General features: G+C 38.0%; 2 protein-coding genes and 1 long non-coding RNA gene across 4 annotated transcripts in view; 2 read left to right on the top strand and 1 right to left on the bottom strand.

Moving 5' to 3' along the window:
• mapk8ip1b (mitogen-activated protein kinase 8 interacting protein 1b) overlaps positions 1-13,194 on the top strand; it is a 23,086-nt gene extending 9,892 nt beyond the window's left edge. For both annotated transcript variants that reach the window (XM_008310122.3, XM_008310123.3), the window contains exons 3-12: positions 2,457-2,714; positions 4,385-4,466; positions 5,011-6,138; positions 6,803-6,878; positions 7,513-7,685; positions 7,822-7,925; positions 8,246-8,362; positions 8,761-8,831; positions 9,114-9,212; positions 9,539-13,194. In XM_008310122.3, coding sequence (XP_008308344.1) covers positions 2,457-2,714; positions 4,385-4,466; positions 5,011-6,138; positions 6,803-6,878; positions 7,513-7,685; positions 7,822-7,925; positions 8,246-8,362; positions 8,761-8,831; positions 9,114-9,212; positions 9,539-9,611 — 2,181 coding nt within the window. In that variant the 3' untranslated portion in view covers positions 9,612-13,194. The remainder of the gene's footprint in view (positions 1-2,456; positions 2,715-4,384; positions 4,467-5,010; positions 6,139-6,802; positions 6,879-7,512; positions 7,686-7,821; positions 7,926-8,245; positions 8,363-8,760; positions 8,832-9,113; positions 9,213-9,538) is intronic.
• Positions 12,107-16,288, bottom strand: LOC103378790 (uncharacterized). Its single transcript, XR_521535.3, has 3 exons — positions 16,153-16,288; positions 15,869-15,945; positions 12,107-15,631 (listed from the first exon to the last, which is right to left on the bottom strand). It is a non-coding gene; the product is annotated as an uncharacterized LOC103378790 (long non-coding RNA).
• A 393-nt stretch (positions 16,289-16,681) lies between these two features.
• LOC103378789 (N-acetyllactosaminide alpha-1,3-galactosyltransferase-like) lies at positions 16,682-20,444 on the top strand. Its single transcript, XM_025055697.1, has 5 exons — positions 16,682-16,810; positions 17,595-17,677; positions 17,852-17,965; positions 19,182-19,319; positions 19,421-20,444. The coding sequence occupies exons 1-5, from the start codon at positions 16,784-16,786 to the stop codon at positions 20,100-20,102; spliced, it is 1,044 nt and encodes a 347-aa protein (XP_024911465.1). The 5' UTR covers positions 16,682-16,783; the 3' UTR covers positions 20,103-20,444.
• Positions 20,445-22,036: the final 1,592 nt, after the last annotated feature.

Below are 22,036 nucleotides of genomic sequence, written 5' to 3'. Positions count from 1 at the left end.
CATGGACTGTGATCAATTCATGTGGGAGCTTTAAATGTGTACATGTACAGCCACAGACTGGTGACCTCATCAGTGATCTCATTATCCCGGGGGACATTAAATGTGTCTGGTCTCATCAATAATAGAGAGTCGTATCGATGGAGCATCACACACCCCAGACCCGTAGAGTGTCTGCCACGATGGGACAAAGAGAAAGAAGGGTGTGTTGACGCATGTATAGAGACACACATGGATATGATAAAGACAAAGGTACTAGTTGCCAAAATACATTGCGTTGAGTTCTTATGATACGCACAGGATGATAATCTTGGCTGATTATTCTCAGATGGCTTTAATCTATGTATCATAGGACCTAAAACAGTGATATGGTAACCATTTGATTTACTGCATGTACAGAGATGTATTGATTTTGAATGTCATAAGTATTTGATTTATCTGTGGCATTAATTATAATGTGCACATTTTATTAGTGACTCTCTGGCACGTGCAGTTTCTTAAATAGAAAGAAGAAAGTGAAAGAAAAAAGTGAATTATTTGTCATTGTGACACAGCACACGACTGCACACCTCGGGGAGCAGTGTGTGGGGATGGTGCCATGCTCAGGATTTGACACTAATACTTTAGTTTAGCTGATGATTTCACCCTTTTTGTTCAGCATCACGACCAGGGCTCCTTCAGAGTCATGCAAACTTTAATCTGTTTGGTTTCATCAACATCAATGTGAAAATCTGTAAGGTCACATCATAAAAGAGTCTTGGAGTTTCCCTGAACTGTCCTAGGAGAAGTGATGATTCTCCTGTGAGAAACTTCCACAACGAACTGAATTATTCTCCAGCTGAACATAGATGTCTCCTGTCACTACACTCTTAGATTTATGACTTATGATGGTGAGTTGATTCTCTGAGTTAAATCTAGATAATCCTGTGAGCTGTGAGCACCATGGCCTGATTCTCATTACTGCCACCTACTGGTTAAGTTTCCCACTAGAGAGAATAATGACCAAAATCTGTACCTTCACAGAAACCATATTCCCTATACAATACTTTCTTTGTTTCATCATAAATAACTCAGCAAGTATATTTTTTATTAATAGATATATATATATATATATATATATTTGATCCATGACATTGACAAGTGACACAGCTGTTAAAGTGTATAGAGTATAGAGAAATATGCACTGCATGTGTGGGGCTGTGTTTGTGTGAAACACACTGGCCTATTTCCATGGCAACAGTATTTCTCTCGCCTACTCATGCACATGTAAGACCTGAAAATACATGCAGCGTTGACACACGCAACCACAAACACACGCACTTCCCCCCCAGAAACTGCTCGTGGAAATTCATCAGCATAAGGTTACCAATGAGACCTGCTCAGATATTATATACTTTTTACTACTCATCCATTTATCCTGTTTTTTTTTTATCTAAGACTACTACAGAAGAGTCAGCAACATAAAATTAGAGATGCTTTAATCTATAGTCGATTCTATTAATCACTCTATCGAATAGTAATCATCCAAATAATTCTGGATTTGCACAATGTAAAAAGTTAATTCACGTATTAAGGTATGAATTTCCCCTCCCTCTTGTGTTGCTATATTTGGTTTTTGTGATTCCCCTTATGGAGCTGCTCCTATTGGTCTAGAGAAACGCATCATTCCATCATGAAGACAACAGCATTTGTTCAGCGTCCTCCTCCTCACTGAGCACCCTGTCTCCTAGCAACAGGGTTCAGATCTGTCTTAAAGGGCCCGTGACAAGAACAGTACAAACATTCTGCTAAAGCAAATATTGATCCGGAAGGAGGGAGTATTTACAATAATGGACAATAAATTACCAGAAGTGTGCTTTGATGTTGTTTAGGATGGTAAGCAACAACACATATATAAACATGTAGTAGTGATGGCCTATTCACTGTAAGCCTGGAGCCATACTGGAAAAAGAGTTAGGCTTTTGTATCCTTACTTTCCATGACCATACTGTATTAGTTTGTGTTCCACCTTAACTTGAATAATGATTTGAAATAAAGGCAAAGTCTTTCTGCACTAACTTATATCTGATTGTCATAGAAAAACAAAAATGAATAAAGTTATACATTTGATTTGATCCTACAGTAAATGTATATTATTATAAATTTATATTGCATGCTCTAGCTTTTCTGGTCAAATTGACGAGGCTAAAATAACATGAAAATGAATGAAATACTGAATGTTATCTTCTGGTGGGGTGGGGTTCACACCTCTTTTATTGGGTTATATAAACAGAATCATGTCGGCTGGAAAAAAAACAATCTCTGCCAGATCAATGTTGGCATTGTTTCTAATTGGCTGGTTCAACCACCTCATCCCATGATCATCACCTACATTTAGCATCTCCATGCACAGTTCTCTCTCTCTCTCTTTCTCTCCCCTACTGCCTTGCCTTACAGAGTGCATTATCCAATCCTTGCAGGGCCACGTAAGACGAGGAACCAATAGTATGTCGGGGAGGGCAGAGCTAGGAGCCGTTGGCCAGCTACAGGCAGAGATTCTGCATTTGGATCTCATAGATGGCGCCGACGGTTATCATAGTGACCAGGAGTCACTGAAGGCATCTGCTACTGCACCTCCACCAGTCACCAAGGACCCTATAGCACCTGTTACCATGGATACCTATCGGCCCAAGAGGCCCACGACCCTTAACCTCTTCCCAATTGTTCCACGGACACAGGTAAAGCTCTGTGAATCTGTTATAGGATTAAGAATATTGAATATTTTTTGAATATTTTAAAAACATATTATTTCATAAAGCACAGCTGTAGTGTGACATCACTGTCAGATTCTACAGAGTTTACCATCTGACAGGGTTTGTTATCCAGACTACAACAATAGCCTCCATTGTCACGACACACCAGTGCCTGTCTCTGTTTGGGTTTGGACGCTGCTGGAGCTTGTGACTGAGTGAATGAATAATGAATGCATCGCCTTCATTTATAGTTCTTTTCTCATCCTGACAAAAAGAGACTTAATTTTTTCTTACAAATCCTTAACACCTATTTAACCCCCACCAGTTGAACTTTTAAGATTCTCTCCTACTTAGTTTTACGCAGACATAAAACTGAAGAGATATTGATCAAACAATGTATCAGATACATTCTGTATCAGCACTCGTTTGTTGCTACTGTACCTTCTTTGAAAATACAAGCTTATTTCATCGGATGGCTAACCTAATACCATTAGATAAGTGGGGACAAATTGTTTTGCAGATCCTGATAATGACAAGGTTTAACTTTGAACCTGTTCAAAGACCAGATCACAAACAGCTTAATGCCCCTAATAGGCTGGTGTTTGATATAAATCTTCAGCAAACAGGAGAGACACCTGAGGTTTATACACCTGATGAGCGATTAGAGCTAATGTGTGCATAAAATCTTTTCAGTATTCTTTCTACCCTATGATGTCAATATACCATTTTCTAGCTTTAGAATAATGTACAGGTCAGGATGTTAAGGGCTTGTCATATAAGTGACTCGATCAGTGACTTCCTGTAACAGCTGCTGATGTTTCCCTCATGTTGATGCATTCTCTCATTGATTTTTTTTTTTTTTTTCTGTGATTCAATTTATGACTCATGCTGTGGGTGGCTGAAGCTTTTGACCTGTTGATGCTATTGTGGGAAGTGCATCATTGTCACGGGAGTTTCCGGAAGACCTATAGCTTAATCACATGCCAACAATGGTATTAAAGTACCTGTTAAATCCAGGAATATCTATTTCCTTTTTTTTTTCTCTTGCATTTGAAAGGAAGTTCTCTGTAAGCTGTGTTTTAGAGCCAGTTCCTTTGGGCAGTTTCAATTGGTTTAAATGAAAAAGATCAAGACATGTTCATGATCATTGAAAGTATTATGTGTATAATGTATTGGAACTTTTTTTTTTAAATATTGTTTTAGTGAGACTCTGTCCTTGTACAGATAAAGAAGTAGTTTTATGGTTCAAGATTTAGTTAAAATATGAGCAGATTGCACTAGTTGTTAGGACAAGTAGATGTGTATGTTATTTATTTAGGTTAGGGTGAGGGGATGGGGGTCCACTATGTCTATGTGAAGTGCCTATAAGACACAAAACACCCAGTGTGTGTGTTCGTGTTCTCAGCAGCTTGTGTAGAATGTCCGGTTCCCTTTAAATGCACATCACAGAGCACAGACAAAAGAATCCCTGCTATTTCAAAAGGATGAAGGCAGAGAGAGAGGGAGAGGGAGCGGGGTTAGAGCGGGAGAGAGAGGAGAGAGAAGGGGACAAATGTGTGTGTATAGAGTTACATGATCAAGAACTGAGTGACCAGCCTTAACTGTAATCTCTCTTTTCTTTTTTGCTTTCCATTCTTTTTCTTGCCTGTCAACAGGACACATTAAACAACAACTCATTTGGAAAGAAATACAGTTGGCAGGAAAAAGTGTCGGGCTCGTCGTCTCCTTTAAAAACCGGTGAGTACAAGTTTTGTCAGCAAAGGCTTTTTATGTTTTTGGTCTGTTTTGGCCAAAACCCAAACATACAGATTGTGTCTGTTATTTCTAGTCATCCCTGTGGGCTCTGTGTCACTAAGTTTAAAAAGCAAGAATAGATAATTTTGTCTGTGTGTGTGTGTGTTCTGGCTTAGAGCTTATTTATCTTAGAGCTGTAGCAACCCATTTAAACAGCTTTATTCACAGCAGCATGTGATCAATGACTCACTGAACCTTTACCCAACTAGCAATGATTCCAGTAGCAATAATAAAGTTTTTTTTTACTAAATACAAATTTTTATCACTGAAAAAAGAAAAGTCAAACATCTATAGTCATTCTGCAGTGTTGAACTGATCTAATCACCACCTCTGCATATATATATATATATATATATATATAGTACTCACAGACCACTGAGACAGCAGGAAGTACATACACAGACTCCAGAAGGAAACAGTGGATGTGGATTTCACCCTCCTCCTCCACGAGGCCCTAACGCTCTTGTTGCATCTGTGCTCCCTGCAGGTGAACTCAGCCCTCCACATGAGCACAGCTGTTTGAGTGATGAAGACAGGGTGCAAGGTGGGGGCGCACAGACCAAAGACTGTGGGACATCAACAGACGCCCCGTGCCGGCACAGCTCTGTGCATTCACAGAGCTCGACCTCAGCGGCAGTGACACGTTCCAAGCTGCAGGAGAAACCCCCAGACCCTCCTCCACCGCCCCGGAACTACACACCAGCACCTTTATATCCAGTGGGAAAAGTAAAAGCAGGGCATCCCCGGGAGAGGACAAGGCATCACACTGATGTTCACCCTGAGCCCACAGAGGAGATTTATTTGACTCCCTTGCAGCGTTCTGCTGAGGCTCTAGAACCTTCGAACTCGCAGAACCGACCCTTCCTCTCACAACAGACTGAGCAGGGCCGCATGTCCATCAGCTCAGACACTGAGGGCCCACCTCCCTACCAGCCACACCCAGACCGGACCAATCCCTCTATCTATGAGGAGGAAGAGGTCTATGACCCCCCACCTTCGTACGCTTCCTGTGTAGAATCACTCATCACGCCACCGGCCGCCGTGCTCTCGGGTCGTTCCTCTCTTGCTTTGGACCTCAGCTTGAAGGGTTCAGCTACAGGAGCCGGAGTTATGCTAAGAGCGGGCTCCTCAGTGGAATATGTGGACGCTACAGACGACAGCTACTGTGGAGAGGACGAGGACGTGGACAGAATAATGATGGATGGCAGACTGAGAAAGGGTGTAGGAAAGGATGATAGCAGTGCAGGTAGAAGAACTGCCCCACTTAGGACTTCCATGTGCTCTGAGGCCAGCGGCCTCTCTTATGACTCAGTCAAATACACGCTGGTGGTGGACGAGCACTCTCAGCTCGAGCTGGTCAGTCTGCGTCAGTGTTACCAAGGCTACAGTGACGACAGTGACACGGCCACCATCTATGACAACTGTGTCTCCTCTCCCTATGAGTCTGCAATCGGGGAAGAGTTTGAGGATGATGAGGAGGAGGATGGAACTGGAATAGGAGGAGTGAGGAGAGAGGCAACCGCCTGTCTGTCTGAGGACTCTACTCCAGAATCAGACCTGAACTTTTCTAAGAAATTCCTTAATGTTTTCCTGAACGGGCGTTCCAGTTCCTCCAGTAAGTAAAATTTTATGTTGACTTTGCCTCCAGCAATGATGTTTTTGTTGTACACTACGTGATGCAATATGAACTGTGTTTCAAGTGCAAATATATTCACATTCCACTTTTCATTTACACATATTCAATGAGAACAAATTTAAAGAGGATGTGATCTGATGATGTGAACAACAAAATGCAGATGTATATTTAATAGTAATAGTAGTAGTTGTATATTTGTTTAGTGTGTTTGTGGACATGTGTGTGTGGTTGTAAAATCGAATCCAATCACATAAAAATAACCTAAAACACTCTGAGCCATTTTAAATTCATGGAAATCCTTCTTAACAACACTAAAGGACTGGGTTGTCTAACTCTTATTCCCGTAGGCGAGCAAATGCAGTTCCAAAGGTTCATTCCAGACAGAGAGCTTTGAAATATCTCCAAAATAATTCAGCAAGAACCTTCAAAATCACAAATCTTTGGAGTTAAGTGTATATCGCAAAAAGATTTCTAAAAGTATAACCAGGGTAATTAATTCAGGAAGCAGTCACACATGTATCTCAGCGTAACGTAAGAAGACTCTCGTCAGTGTGTATCTTCAATACAGTTTAGTTTTAGTTGAGCTTTTTCCAACGTTCTCTTGAGTTTATAATACATCCCTCTGTCTGTGTCTATGATGAAGGTGCAGAGTCCTTTGGCGTCTTCTCATGTCTTATAAACGGAGAGGAGAGAGACCAGAGCCACAAGGCCGTCTACAGGTGTGAAGGAGCCTCTACATCTACCTCACCAGTTTTTACCATCCCATAGGCACTGTTTGTAATTCAAGTAAAATTAGTTGTCACTTTATTTTGAATTTCTGTGATGAAAAATACCTTTGATTTGATCCATTCTGTTTCATGTGAATTATATTATATTATATTATAAATTCAACTGATATGATTACTTACCATCCTGTCATCACGATTTTTGTTAAAAGTGGACTGCACTATGGAGTAATGCGCCAGGAGGGAAATAATCAACTGATAATATTGCTTCAAAGACTTTTTTCAATTGTAGCTTTTTTTTTATACTTCCTCATCAAGACACGGACCCTGCAGATAACCGGCCTCACAGCCTTTTCAGCTTCATGCTGATATGCTGGAGGGTTTGGAGTCATGTGGACAGCAGTGTTTCCACAGTATGTCTGTAGAGATCATGTGATGACATGGGACATCATTAATGCATTGCTGAAAGCCAAGTCGTGATAAATGCCTCCTTTAATAAAACGTGACTTTTGTTTTCTTGAAGGAACTCTTTGTTCTTGACATGTGAAAAGCATTTTTGACCATTTTAGGTCATATGATGTGACCAAGGTGCATGACATCTGCTGCATCACCACATCCCTGTTGATAGGTTTGTTCCCCGACACGAAGATGAGTTGGAACTGGAAGTAGACGATCCGTTGCTGGTGGAGGTTCAGGCGGAGGATTACTGGTATGAGGGCTACAACATGAGAACCGGTGCTCATGGGATCTTCCCTGCGTTCTATGCTATAGAAGTGGCAAAAGATCCGGAGAAATGCAAAGGTACTTGGTGCTTTGAATACAAACAATGTTTTATGTTTTGCAATTGATTTTTGGTCAGGTTACATCCAAGTTTAAAATTTTGAAATAAGCCTCAGAATGATTAGTATAATTTGTCACCCTTTATTCTTGTTTGCAGTCACAAGCAGTGAATGGATGGACAGCTACAACTTGAAGTTTCTGGGATCAGTCCAAGTGCCATTCCATAAAGGAAATGATGTTCTGTGTGCTGCAATGCAGAAGGTAAAGAGATCTAATTGTTTTTAATGAATGAGGTCTTTGAAGAAGTGGAGAAATTCATTTTAGTAGTTAGGGATGGCATTTGAAAAGGACAATGAGGTTTATTTAATGCTAACTACTTTACAGAGAGGTGGTTAAATGTTGTGCATTTTAAAACGTTCTCATAAGTAGAGCTAATATTAAATCAGTAAAATGAAAAAAGAAACAGTTCCTTTGTTCCCTAAAATGTCTTAGAAATTACATTAACTGATTTGAAACAGTGGTCTTACAAAGGTTTGTCTCTTTCACCACTGGACTGACAATCACCAACCTGTATTTAACAGATTGCAACCAACAGAAAGATGACAGTCAAGTACAACCCACCCTCGTCCTGCATCCTGGAGATCAGCGTGAAGGGAATCAAACTGGCCGTCCAGGAGGATTATTATACTTGTGACGGAGTAAGCCACAGCAGTAGTATGACTGTGATATATGGGCGGACCTCCACTTACGTCAGGGTTTGGTTTCTAGCAGTGACGTAACTAAAATGAGGAACCGTTTGTCAGAGCTTATATACAATTATGTATTGCATATTGCAAAATGTATGTATGGGTGTGTATGCATATATACAAACATACATACATATTTGTATGTATGTGTGTTTGTATATATAAATATATACAAACATTTTTTATATTTTACATTTTATGAATAATGCAAGATGGCAGCGCGCAGTAGTGCAGCACCTTCTCATGCTCCTGGAATCAAGTGCTCTTAAGTGAACCTATATATACCTTTTGAAATTTTGTTATGCACTCCACATATTGAAAAAATTTTGTTTTTTCTTGTCTACTTTTAGAGTAATGAGTGCAGTCATTTCTTCCAGTTGAAGAACGTCTCTTTCTGTGGCTATCACCCCAAAAACAGCAAGTAAGTCGATGTTGCAGAAACCCCTTTTCATAATCAAAAGAATTATCTTTAACATTGTATAAGGTAAAAACAAAAACAAAAAAACAAGACTAGCTTTGTTTCAGATTGTTTAAAAGAAAAAAATGAAATAGTTTAGCAAATTAAACAATTACAAGTACATCTTTAATACCAAATCTCCTAAAAACTAAACATTTTATTTTAGAATTTGCTTGAGATTGAATAGTTAGGCCACAGGGTGTCACTGTAATATACTAGTAGAATTGAGCTTCTTCTTCTCTGCAGATATTTTGGTTTCATCACTAAACACCCAGCGGACCAGAGATTTGCCTGCCACGTGTTTGTGTCTGAAAACTCCACGAAACCCCTTGCAGAGTCAGTTGGGTGAGTTGACATCTTTCAATTTTATGATTTTATATGAGTGAATGATAAGCAATGAGGTAATGAAACTTTTAGAATAGTAGTAAATGTATGTATTTATGAAATATTTAAACATCAAAAATGTAAATGCAGTACTTACTGGATGGTATTGGTATTATATTCTGTTGTGAAAATACAGCACAGACAAAACCTCTGCACTTCTGCTGCTGCTGATGATGACTACCTAGAAACACGTAAAGAAAGACTCACATTCCTCACAGAGCCATTGTTGAAATGACGGAGGAAGTGTAGGGTGCAGTGTTTAACGTCTTAACGTCTGTGTTTTACAGGAAAGCCTTCCAGTTGTACTACAAAGAGTTTGTGGAGTTTTCATGCCCTACAGAGGACATCTATTTGGAATAGCACTGCCCTGACTCTCACCACAGCTACTTTACACTGTACATAGCATATTTTGCATGGAGGGCGAATACAGTATCACCTAAACTCAGAAACCTAAAAAAAACACTAACAACTGACAGAGTAGAATATATCAAATATTTGGACTCAGATGAGCCTCCTGTACTCAGAGTGAAAAACATGCACCAAACTAGTGATGTCTGTTTAGAAAGACACACAGAGAACAGTTGGTTGTGAAGTGTTGATCAAAGGCTGTTTCCAGATAACCGCAAAACGTTCAGCACACAAACATTCAGTTCATCCATGTTTGCACAAGTGAATAGAGTTCGTCCGTGTTGTTGACAAAAGTAACATGGAACACTGGGAATAAGAACAAGCTGCTGCACATTTATGCAGGTGTTTAAACACAGTCGTTGATACAAAGAAAACTAATATGTGGCAAAAAGATTCAGGATCTGGTTGTACATTCTGACATCCACTATCTGTATTACATTGTTCAATAATGACTCCTTAAAAGAAGGTGACGTTCTAGGCCTGTTTTATTGTCTCGTAACCAGGGCCTCACTTTTTTGTATGGCCACAACAGCTTGATTTAGATCTAGATCTAGATCTCGATCTAGATTAGAAAAGAATAATCGCTCGGCCGCCCACTGGTACATACAGTGGGACAGAAAGTATTTAGTTAGCCACCAATTGTGCAAGTTGTCGCATTTAAAAAGATGAGTGAGGCCTGCAGTTTTCATCATAGGTACACTTTAAGGATGAGAGACAGAATGGGGGAAAGAATCCAGGAAATCACACTGAAGGATTTTTAATAAATTAATTGGTAAAATCCTCTGTAAAAAGTATTTGGTCAATAACAAAAGTTCATCTCAATACTTTGTTATATACCCTTTGTTGGCAATGACAGAGGTCAAATGTTTTACACACTGTTGCTGGTATTTTGGCCCATTCTTCCATGCAGACCTCCTCTAGAGCAGTGATGTTTTGGGGCTGTCGCTGGGCAACACAGACTTTCAACTCCCTCCAAAGATTTTCTATAGTGTTGAGATCTGGAGACTGGCTAGGCCACTCCAGGACCTTGAAATGCTTCTTACGAAGCCACGTCGGGCAGTGTGTTCGGCATTGTCATGCTGAAAGACCCAGCCATGTTTTATCTTCAATTTCCTTGCTGATGGAAGGAGGTTGGCACTCAAAAACTCACGATACTTGGCCCCATTTATTCTTTCCTTTACACGGATCTGTCGTCCTGGTCCCTTTGCAGAACAACAGCCCAAAAGCATGATGTTCCCACCCCCATGCTTCACAGTACAATGTTGGTTTCATCTGACACTCTCCTATTCCTCTTCGGGACCATCCAAATGCTCTAGCAAACTTCAGACTGGCCTGGACATCTACTGGCTTAAGCAGGAGGACACGTCTAGCACTGCAGGATTTGAGTCCCTGGGGGCGTAGTGTGTTACTGATGGTAGCGTTTGTTACTTTGGTCCCAGCTCTCTGCAGTTCATTCACTAGGTCCCCCCGTGTGGTTCTATAGATTTTTGCTCACCGTTCTTGTGATCATTTTGACCCCATGGGGGGAGATCTGCGTGGAGCCCCAGATCGAAGCAGTTTATCAGTGGTCTTGTATGTCTTCCATTTTCTAAAAAATTCTCCCATACTTTTGCTTACTTGATTACTTCACACCGAGTTCCCCCTTGTTGCAGATTCAGTCTTCCCAGCCTGGTGCAGGTCTACAATTTGCTCTTTAGTCTTGGTCACGGTGGAGTTTGGAGTGTGACTGTTCAAGGTTGTGGACAAGTGTCTTTTATACTTTCATACTTATTCATTCATTAAAAATCCTACAGTGTGAATTCCTGGATTCTTTCCCCCGATTCTGTCTCGCATAGTTAAAGTGTACCTATGATGAAAATTACAGGCCTATCTCATCTTTTTAAGTGGGAGAACTTGCCCAGTTGGTGGCTGACTAAATACTTTTTTGCCCCACTGTATTTTCTATTTCAACTCGGTGCCTGACAGGCTTCACTTGTTCCTCTCTGCTCCAAATCAGTGGAAAATACACACACATGGCTGAGTCCTGATACTTATGAAATACTTGTGAAGTTAGCTTCATGTTACTGTAGTTATGATGAGAAATCTGATCCTGTCATCAGTAAATACAGGTCCAAGCAACGTAACGGCGTTTATTTGGTAGATTTCACATTTATTTGGTCAATATCACTTCTGAGTGACCACCATTGTGTAGAATGTTTTGAATAATAAAAGGCAGGAAGATGAGTGAGGTTGGAAGAACTCAATGAACTGTACTACAATAAAAAAAAAAGTATTGATCCAATAAAGTATTGTTTTGTCAATGCAGAGGAGGACAAAATCAAGCAAAAATAAATATATCTGAGTTTTTAAAAAGGTACAGATTGAATGTACCAATGATAACCAGAAAAATGACATGGTGCATGTTGAATATATATTTGTGAGTGTGGCTCGTTAGCCTGAATTTGCCACTCCTGCCTTGTAACTGTAACTGTGACAGGATGAGGTTAAATATTACAAGCCATAAACTACCCTTTTGGTGATCAGCACAGACTCACCTCCCAACTATAAAACTGTTGATAAAGTTATATTCAAACAGAGGTTACAGCTAATCAAACCATTACTTTGTCATGGAAAGCTGAACAGAATAAACATGATTGGTGCATTACTGCCTACCTTAGTTACCACGGTCACTAGGGGGTGACGTGCCCAGGGTAAATATACAGTATCTTACCCAAAGCCAACTGGGATCGGCTGCGGCCAATTGTAAACCTCCCATCTCCGGGTATTTCCATACAGAGCTCTGTTGTTTGATGTGGGTGAAAAAGTATGACTTAATGCCATTATCACTGGTGAATGATTATCCTGGTCTTTTCTTTTTAAAATCAATGGGATTATAGTTAACTCTTCCATTAAAGAGAACAGATTTCATAGTTAAAAAACCAAGGTATTTTTCTTTTTTATTGTTCAAATTGATGAAAAACATTTGGGTCTTCTTTGGAATATTTTTGTGTTACTTTGCATTTGTAATCATATTCTGAGAATATTTCGAGACCAAAAAAATGTTTATTTTACAGACCCAATTGTACAATGTTTTGTTTAAAAAATTCAGTTCATATTTATTCACCGAGACTGTGCCCGCAGACCTCCAACAGCAGAGATGCTGTTAAATTGTTCAAATTGACCGCAGTTCTCCTTTAAAGTCATGAAGTGTTTTCAGGTGAATAAATCTTTCAATTCCTGTCCATTTGTAAATGAAGCATTTTTTACCTAAGTATTATTAAAATGACCAGACTCATGGCCATTAAGACTGCATTAATGTACATTTCACATCTTTACTGATTAGAAGAGATAATTCTACCATCTCTGTATGTCCTTTTCAGATGATATAATAACAGCAGTAGTTTACTGTAACCCCTCAGCACACACCCATCAACATGAAGACATGTGGTCACTTTAATAAAATTCACATCTCCTGAGGTCAAACAGTGGGAGAAATTGTATTTTAATAGGTGTTGGAGAAAAGGGGGTGTAAAGATATGCCATATATAAATATATATATATATATATAAATAATTTAATATCTGTAATTAAAATAATAAATTGTTTTGTTTTAACAACTAGTCTGTGAAATATCTCCTTTTTTTCATTTTTTGTGTGAATTACCCTTTATTTAAAAAAACAAAACTAAGATTACCAAACAGTGTTCTGTCTTTATTTGCTGTCATAGAGTGACTGTGCACACACACATACACACACAAACATGTAAAAAAAAACAGGTCACACACTGACCTGTTTTGTTTTGGGTTGTACATAAAAAAAATCTAATTTTAGGAACAGATACAAATATTTCATGATTAAATGATGAACTGAACAGTAGAAATGTTCATTTTCAAGATAAATAAGATCAATATTGGTTCATGGAATTTCCCTGTGTGAAGCTAAAAGATATGAAAAAAAGATCAAAAGTGTATCCTGTTAGTTTTGTTTGTTTGTTTTACTTTTAACTACACCCCTGTCTGAGTTGAAGAAATGTATGCTGTGACATGTTTTTCTGCATTTTTTGTCCACGTTCTGTGTGAGAAGTTTGACTAAGGTTGGGTGAACAACTTCAATGATGTAAAATAAAAGAAAGGACTATAAAGAAAATGACAATAATAAAGAGGGACAGGTGTGGTTATAGAGCAAAAGTCAAAGCATGTTTCTGGTATTTAGTGTCGCCAAGATTTGCAACAATTGCCAACAGCAGAAATGACCATCCATCTGTCAATCATGACAACTCATCGGACAATTCCGAGACAGTTCTACGTGTCTAGCTGCCAATGTCATTAGTGAGGGCTCTCCAAGAGTTCAGCAGACACTCAACGAATGGTCACACAGGTCTGAGAGGTTCACCTTCTGAGGTCAACCTGCCTGATGTTGCTGATCTTGTCTAGACTGGTCGCTTGGTTAGCAACGCTAATGTGCTTTGAAGAGGATGCTCATCGTGTCACTGTGGACACCAAACCTGTGTATTAGGGGAAATGATTGAATCAAAAATTGGGGGAAAAGAACACAATGCAAACTCACAGACAACAGCGTGCAGTACCATGTTTTTAACACTTATTTTACACATCATAAAACACACTCTCAAAGATAGAGAGGAGCCAGTTAAAGAAATGAAAGATTTGAATCTGTCAGTCAGCCCCTCCTGCAGCTGTACTCAGTCTCACTCAGGGAGTGGTTCTCCTAAAATCGAATAGAACTGAAAGAACACCTATTTTAGAACCTCTCTTTGGTTGAACTGGCCGGAAATTATGATAAAAGACTAATTTCCTTTTTTTTAACTAGTTGGGTTTATTTATTTAACCACACAGTGACTCCTCATTATAATCCTAAACACAAGATGAAGGTTAGGCAGCGGATTATTCACATTGACATTATAATTCTACAGGATGAGTTCAGAGCACTTTACTCTGCAAAGCCTGATACAAAATAACAAAAACAGAAAATTCAAAATGTTTCATTTTGGAACTGAGATGTTTATTAAACATAACACAACAATTTAGAAAAAGTGCTACATATTTATACTATCTACATATTTTCATTTTACAAATAATGTTTTGAAAACAGAACATTTTCTTTCTAAATCATATGTAGCAAATATGATATAAATGGTTTCATAGGATTAAATATGAGGTGTGGGGTACTGTACTTACCAATTGAAAATGTACTTTTTAAAATAACCAGAGATTCAGAAATCAACCCAAGTTCCAAGGGACAGTTGGTTAAATATTGTTTTATAAAATGTGAAATCAACAGCCTTCTGAGGAAGTGAATGATAGATATTGTTGTGAGCTTTGGGTTCCTGTTCAAGATTAGTTGAACATTAATCTGAAAAACATTGATCAGATACAAGATGGGAAGTGACACAATAAATCAATGACAAGCTAGCTTTTACCTGACTGAGAGAGAACAGTGGGGGTGGTAAATATAATCATTCGGCCTATAAAAAGTACACCTGATTGTAAAATTAATTTAAAAATTGTGGATAAACTTAATTTCCAATTTAAAATTATATCATAGGAGAGCATGTTTAAGGTTCATGCGAAAAGATGACAGATCTGGACTGCATGTTGGCCTGCCCAGGTCAAATGGTTCATGGGCCCTGTCGTTGTTTTGATAAAAAATTCCATGGAGTTCTTTTGGCTCTGTAAATTAATAGAATTTGTAACGCTGCATTCACTGCAGAGACAGCAAGGTAAAATAGAAAAATGTGCTCTGTATCATCTGCCATCATCCATTAAAGGGAGTGCAGTTGGACTATATACTGTGTGTCAGACAGATTGCTCACTTGTAATGGGACATGAGATAATCTAATGAAGAAGTCAGTGTTTTTCCGCCCTTCTCTGTAAGTTTGCATGATGCGTGTTAGTAGTATTCGTCTTCCAAATTTGGCCTATAAAGTTTCCCAGCTTCCAGTGAAAACTGTGGAGTCTCTGTCTCTTGGCAACAGCCTGTCACCGGATAATCGTCATCAGGAACATGTAAAACAATCACAGACATACATGACATGTTTATATACTAATTACATGCTCTTGTTAGAAACACATGTAGACACATTTGTTTTCTCATTTCTACTATTTCACTGTGCTTTAATATTTTGACACTTGTGTAAAGACCTGTAGAAATGCCTGATATGTTGTCATAAACAGGTTTTTGCTAATATAAAAAAATATATATTGCTTTCTTACCTTCCTTAAAGTCATCGTACTGTGCAAAAACAGCAGGTTCAAAAATCAACTCCATCTGTGCTGCACTCTCATCAGGTCTGGTAGAGGATGAAACACGTACATTTAAATAAAAAAATGTCACAAGTATGTGGGACGTGAGGGATAAAAATAAATAATAAAATAATTCAAAAAACTGATTTTGTTTTTGCTGAAGCTGCATCTCAACTGACAGCATTTTCTAATTTTTTTGCGTACAGAAGTGTTTTCTTAAAAACTTCACATTCGTGTCGTCAGTGATGAGGTACCTGATCAGTATAGGAGCAGACGGCAACCCGTGTATGACAAAAAATAAGAAGAGGAAGCAAGTGAACATGTTGTTTGTCAACCCTGTTGGTTATCTGATGGTTCTCACCACATGCCGTTGTGAAATACCATGATATCGTCCTAGAACTTATGTTGTTTCTTTTAAGTAAAGAAGTGCCTTTGATCATGTTAAAAGGTTTACAGTACATTTCTAGTTTTACTGTTAACTGTGGTCTTTGTAGGTTCTCAGTCATCCAGGCCATCTTATCCAAAAATAATTATATCCGGCGCAACTGGGGTAGGTTTCTTGAAGATGGTTCACCTCTCATCCAAGAGGCACAGGAAACAGATTGTGTGGTGGGTTGGTTTTTGTTTCCTGGCCTATACCTTTTTTTTAATACATTTTCTATTACCCCTACATGTCTGACACAGTCTCTCTGCTGATGGTGCCACTCCCAGTATCCAAATGGTTAGGGGGGCGGGTTTTGGGGCGGGGCAGACAGTTTGTTCTTTCTTTCTTGCATGATTAGGCCTGCAGTGTACCAACCCTGATACACATATGTTTATACAACAACCTCGAAAGCAGCAGAAGTCCAAAGAGTGACTGATTGAGTTTATTGGTCATCGCATGTTATGGAATATAAACCAGCGTTTAAATATGTAAGTATCATTCTCAGGTTTTTCAGACTTTTTTTTTTCATTATCCAGAACCTTATTTAACTACTGGTGCAACAATGGTCGGAGCAAAACATTTGTTCATAAAGTTTTAAAGAAATGTAGTGGTCAATTTAGTGAACGTAAGAGCCTCATGAAACTGGGCAAAGAGCAGCATGTGGCTCCCGAGCCACAGGTTGGTCATGCCTGATCTACAGCATTTATATTTTTAAGCCATTTTAATGCATGGGAAGTAAAAAATAATAAATAAATAAATGAATAAATAATAATAAGAAATACAAGCAGAAAAACAAGAAAAATAATCTCTATTTCGGTGATGAAGCATTTTCTTGTGTCCTCAAAGAGTTATATTTGGAAAAATAACGTTTACTTATGTTTGAAAAAATTGATGAATATTATCCTAATATTTCCATAAAACATGGCCTTACTCTAAACAAAACTGGCACTGTTGACACACTCCACTCGAACAAAATGGTTACAATGTTACCAGGACATTATAGGAACACCTGTTACAACAGGAAAATCTTTAAACAGAACTGAATGCCAGCAGAATATCATGTAACGCAGGTATCGATGTGTAACACTACACTGTGTGAGAGGTTGTGGTGTGTCGTATTGTTTAGAATAAAAAATTTTAAACATACTTTTTGTATAGATTCAACAACTGAGGATTCTTAGATGTAGAAATACTTGCTCATTTTTAACCTAAATATGATCTGTGCATAAACAAAATTCACATTTTGTTAATTTTTCTTTTGTTTCTTACCAGGGTGCCATCTCTAAGATGATGATAGTTATAATCATCTTCTGTCTTTTGTGCTTGGTCATCGGTTTTAACATCATATTTCCAAGGCAAGTTCCATCAGTGCTATATCCTTTGGACTTTAGTTGACAGGGTAATATTGTCCAATCCAGTAATCTTCTTCACAAAAAAAAATATTGTATGGCTCACAGTGTGTAAAATAAAATAAAATATGTGAAAAAATATGTAAAAAATTTGAAAAATATATATTCTCTGCTTTAAAGGTTCCCGACCCCTGGTTTAAGGATTATTTTGAACACCACCCAGGAGCCAGAGCAGCTAAATGAAAAAACGATCCTGAGACAGATCAACAATGAGGACAGCAGACTGAAATTTAGGTAAGAGGTTTATCTTGTTTATTTTTTAGTATCATTTTTGATATGAAAGCAAACAAACCTCTATTGTTTCTGCTCTGCCCTTCCCTGTGAACTGTCTCACTTTGCAGCAGCTGCCTGCCATGTTTTCTTCCTGTTCACCTCTGTGTCATCTTCATCATTCACACCTTTTTTTCCCACCATTTTTATTACCTCTTCTGTTTCACCTTTGTGCTGCAAAACTGTAAGTTGTAAATGGATTTATTGATTAAAGCTGTAAAAAATGCATCATTCATGGCTAAACATGACAATAAGTAACCACCAATAATAATAATCTTATCAGTCTGTGACAGCGGGAACAGAAAGGCAAAAAAAAAAAAAAACAGCATCATTTGACTAAACCAAATGATGGAATTAACGATGGAATAATGTGAAAACAAAAATATTTTCACCGTTAACAACGTAACTCGTGTATAAATGTTCACGTTGCTGTTTTCCTGTTACTTTCTCAATAATTGCATATATATATAGATTATATATATAGTATATATAGTATATAGAGCAGAAACAAGGAAATAGACAGAACTAGCAGTAAGTGAGTGTTTATCTACTGCAGTGTCAGTGCTTTGCCCTTTATGGGTATTTTATGAGTCATTTTATTATCTTCATCTAAATATCAACAGCTCTTTTTCCCCTGTCATCACAACCAGACAGAGAGAAGTAAAGACAAGAGGCTAAAGGTCCGCTCTTCTCTAACATCAGAACCGTAAGCATCATACAAGGATAAAATATCAGGTTATAAAAAGTTTTAATTTAGGTCCTTTTATTACATTTCAATAAAGGGCAGTGAATGAGGTAAGGAGGAACGCAAATGATCATCTTACTACTGAGAACTGGCAGGAAGTTTAACCAATAGACTTAGAAAATGCAATAATAGATAGTGAATTTACAGTACTGTTAAGAGTGTACTGGAATAATCTATGTGGACGAGTAAATATTTATTTATTTTTTGAATTTAAATTAGAAAGGTGAAATATAATTTCAAAATCCTAATAGGCAATAAGATAAATTTACACTCTATACAATGTACACACACAGTATAACAACAAGGTCACATTTTAAGAGCTTTTTATTAACTTAATAATTAATAATTGTTGTTTTTTGTTTAGTTTTTTTAGATATCTTATTTTGCTCAAATCTTATATTGCACAAAACCTTTGACATATGTATATAATTTCAGTGCCAGGTTGAATGTTCAGACAAAAACGTCTTGGGGAGCCCCCATCATGTGGGAGAAAATGTTTGACAACCGTGATTACGACCAACTACACATCAAACTGAAGTCGTCTGTGGCGCTGACTGTTTTCGCTGTAGGCCGGTGTGTTTGCCTTTTTGAATTGCAAGAATGTCAAATTATTCTCACTGTTCCAGGTTTTATATTGTCAAAGACTCTAATGCGTTTCCGTTCTCATTCTAAAGATATTTGGATGTCTACCTGAAAAACTTTCTCACATCTGCAGAACAACACTTTATGCTGGGGTTACCAGTGAAGTACTACGTGTTTACAGACACACCAGAGAAGGTGCCAAGCATTGATCTTGCTCCTCAGCGAAGCATGAAGGTGATTCAGGTGGAAAAACACTCCAGGTGGCAGGACATCTCTATGATGCGTATGAAGGAAATATCAGAAATCATAGAATCTGAGATTCGTCACAGCTTTCAGTACGTCTTCTGCTTTGACGTGGACCAGGAGTTCAAAGGACGTTTTGGCTCAGAGGCTCTGGGGGATTCTGTGGCTTTGCTTCACGCTCACTATTACAATCTTCCAAAGCACAGGTTCACTTACGACAGAAACCCAAAATCCAAAGCGTTCATGTACACTGGAGACTTCTATTACCACGCTGCGATCTTCGGAGGATTTTGGAAGAATGTAAAGAATATTACAGATGAATGTTTGGAGAACATCATGGAAGACAAACGTAATGGCGTGGAGGCCCTGTGGCACGACGAGAGTCATTTAAACAAGTACTTCTGGCTGCACAAACCCACTAAGCTGCTCTCCCCTGAGTACTGCTGGGATAGAACGCTCCCTGCCCAGGACATCAAAATCATCCGCCTGACATGGGCAGAGAAATATTATGCTGAGCTACGTGATCATTAGCATAGACATTTAAGGACAACTTGGGCAGGCAGACACAGGATTGTAATATCTCATGACTACTGAAGTACTACCTTGTTTTAGAAGTGACTGAAAATGTGCCCATCTGAGACTGATTCTCTTGGTTTACGCTAACTTAAAATTAATCAATTCGTTCCAGCACCCCAGAAATATACTAGTAATATTTCCCCCCATCCAAACATCAAAAACATAGATATAAAATGTAATGATAATATAAAATAATAATTAAGAAAACATTTTATGTTATTGTTATAAAAATTGGTCAAATAACCAAGTGAGGGACAGTGAGTGAGACAGAACAACTTAGTGTTGGGGCCACTAAGGTAGGAGAAGAATCATATAGATATATATATATATATATATATGAAATATTTTAATTTATTATCTATAATAAATTAATTATTAATAATTATATAATTAATAAGATTACATTTTTAATTAATTATTTTATATAAAATAATATATTTTATTTTATGATAACAACTGAGTGTTTGGGCCACTAAGGTAGGAGAACAAACATATAGATATATATATATATATATATATATGAAATATTTTAATTTATTATCTATAATAAATTAATTATTAATAATTATATAATTAATAAGATTACATTTTTAATTAATTATTTTATATAAAATAATATATTTTATTTTATTTTATTAAACACTAAAAATCAAACAAAAGGTGACCCGGCAGCTGCTTTGGGGCATCAGAGGTTGCAGCTTCCCCAGGCTGTAAAGACTGAATGGATACCCGTCCTCGGTTGAGTTTCACAAGGAAAAACTTGTATCTCGGGGTCCAGTGTATTTATATTGAACTGGGACTAATGCCAGTTACAAACAACCATTTTATTCTTTTTGTCAGCACTAATCTGTTTGAAGAGTCAACATCTTCCAATATTCATATTTTTGATTTACTTTGATTTTATCCACATTTATTTTGAAAATCTGTATTGTACAACAGTTAACATGGACATGCCACTGTCATTCATTAACATTATCTGACAATAATGCTAATAACAACATTGTCTGTCAACTGCCTACATTCTTTTACTGGGATCTTCTTAGTTGGGGACTGATTTGATCTCAGCCAATAGTGGGGATAAAATGTAAGATTTTTAAGAGAAACAAAATCAGGGTGAGAAACATATGATATATGTATAATCAACCCACAATATCACAACACCCCTGCAGTTCTTTGCTGACCATCTGATGAAGACCTTCGTCCTGGACCATAGCCTGGTGAAATACACGCTCTGGATTTGCACGTTGGGCATATTGATTGGCACTTTGCCACAAACATCTGAACAAACACCCTTTCTGAGCAAAACACACTAACCAAATATTTGCAAAGGCTTTCACTGGCTTCCAATGAAGACAGTTCCTACCTGTAATTACATTTGTCTTTAAGCGCCTGATAAACATCTTTGTTCTACGCAGAAACAAAAATGTAGTTTCAAACTTAGAGCAGGTGGGGTTTCTTTATAAAATGTTCAAATCAAGTTGAGCGACACGTTAACACATTGATATTTTTATTTATTTTATGGTCTGTATTGCCATTGTACCACAAGGATACAACGAAACTGAGTGTCTGCTTTTAACCCATCACCAAGGGGAGCAGTGGGAAGCTTTTTTCAGGTTCCTGGGGACCAGTGTGTGGGGACAGTGACATGCTCAGAGCACCTCAGTGGTAACTTGGCAGCTGGTGGACTTGAACCTGAAGCCTTCCGGACCCACTAGGCCACCACTTCTTTGTATTATCGTTATTTCTCAGTCACATTTCAATGTTAACCTATTCTTACATTCTCCCATGGTTGGTATGTGTAATTGGGCATGCAGGCCACCCTGCACCTCTTTGTTTTTCTGCTACAAATGCAGCAGATCAGAACAGATGAGAAGTGAAGAATGTAAAAG

The sequence above is a fragment of the Cynoglossus semilaevis genome, chromosome 5, assembly GCF_000523025.1.
Source record: "Cynoglossus semilaevis isolate Cse_v1.0 chromosome 5, Cse_v1.0, whole genome shotgun sequence".
Lineage (NCBI taxonomy): Eukaryota > Metazoa > Chordata > Actinopteri > Pleuronectiformes > Cynoglossidae > Cynoglossus > Cynoglossus semilaevis.
This window is presented reverse-complemented; position numbering and strand designations above follow the sequence as displayed.

Excerpts from the sequence above, each read along its gene's own strand:
- LOC103378789 (XM_025055697.1), top strand. The coding sequence starts at position 16,784 with ATGGAATATAAACCAGCGTTTAAATAT. Across the intron at positions 16,811-17,594 it reads ATAAACCAGCGTTTAAATAT|GGTGCCATCTCTAAGATGAT; the intron begins GTAAGTATCATT and ends GTTTCTTACCAG. Across the intron at positions 17,678-17,851 it reads TTTAACATCATATTTCCAAG|GTTCCCGACCCCTGGTTTAA; the intron begins GCAAGTTCCATC and ends TCTGCTTTAAAG.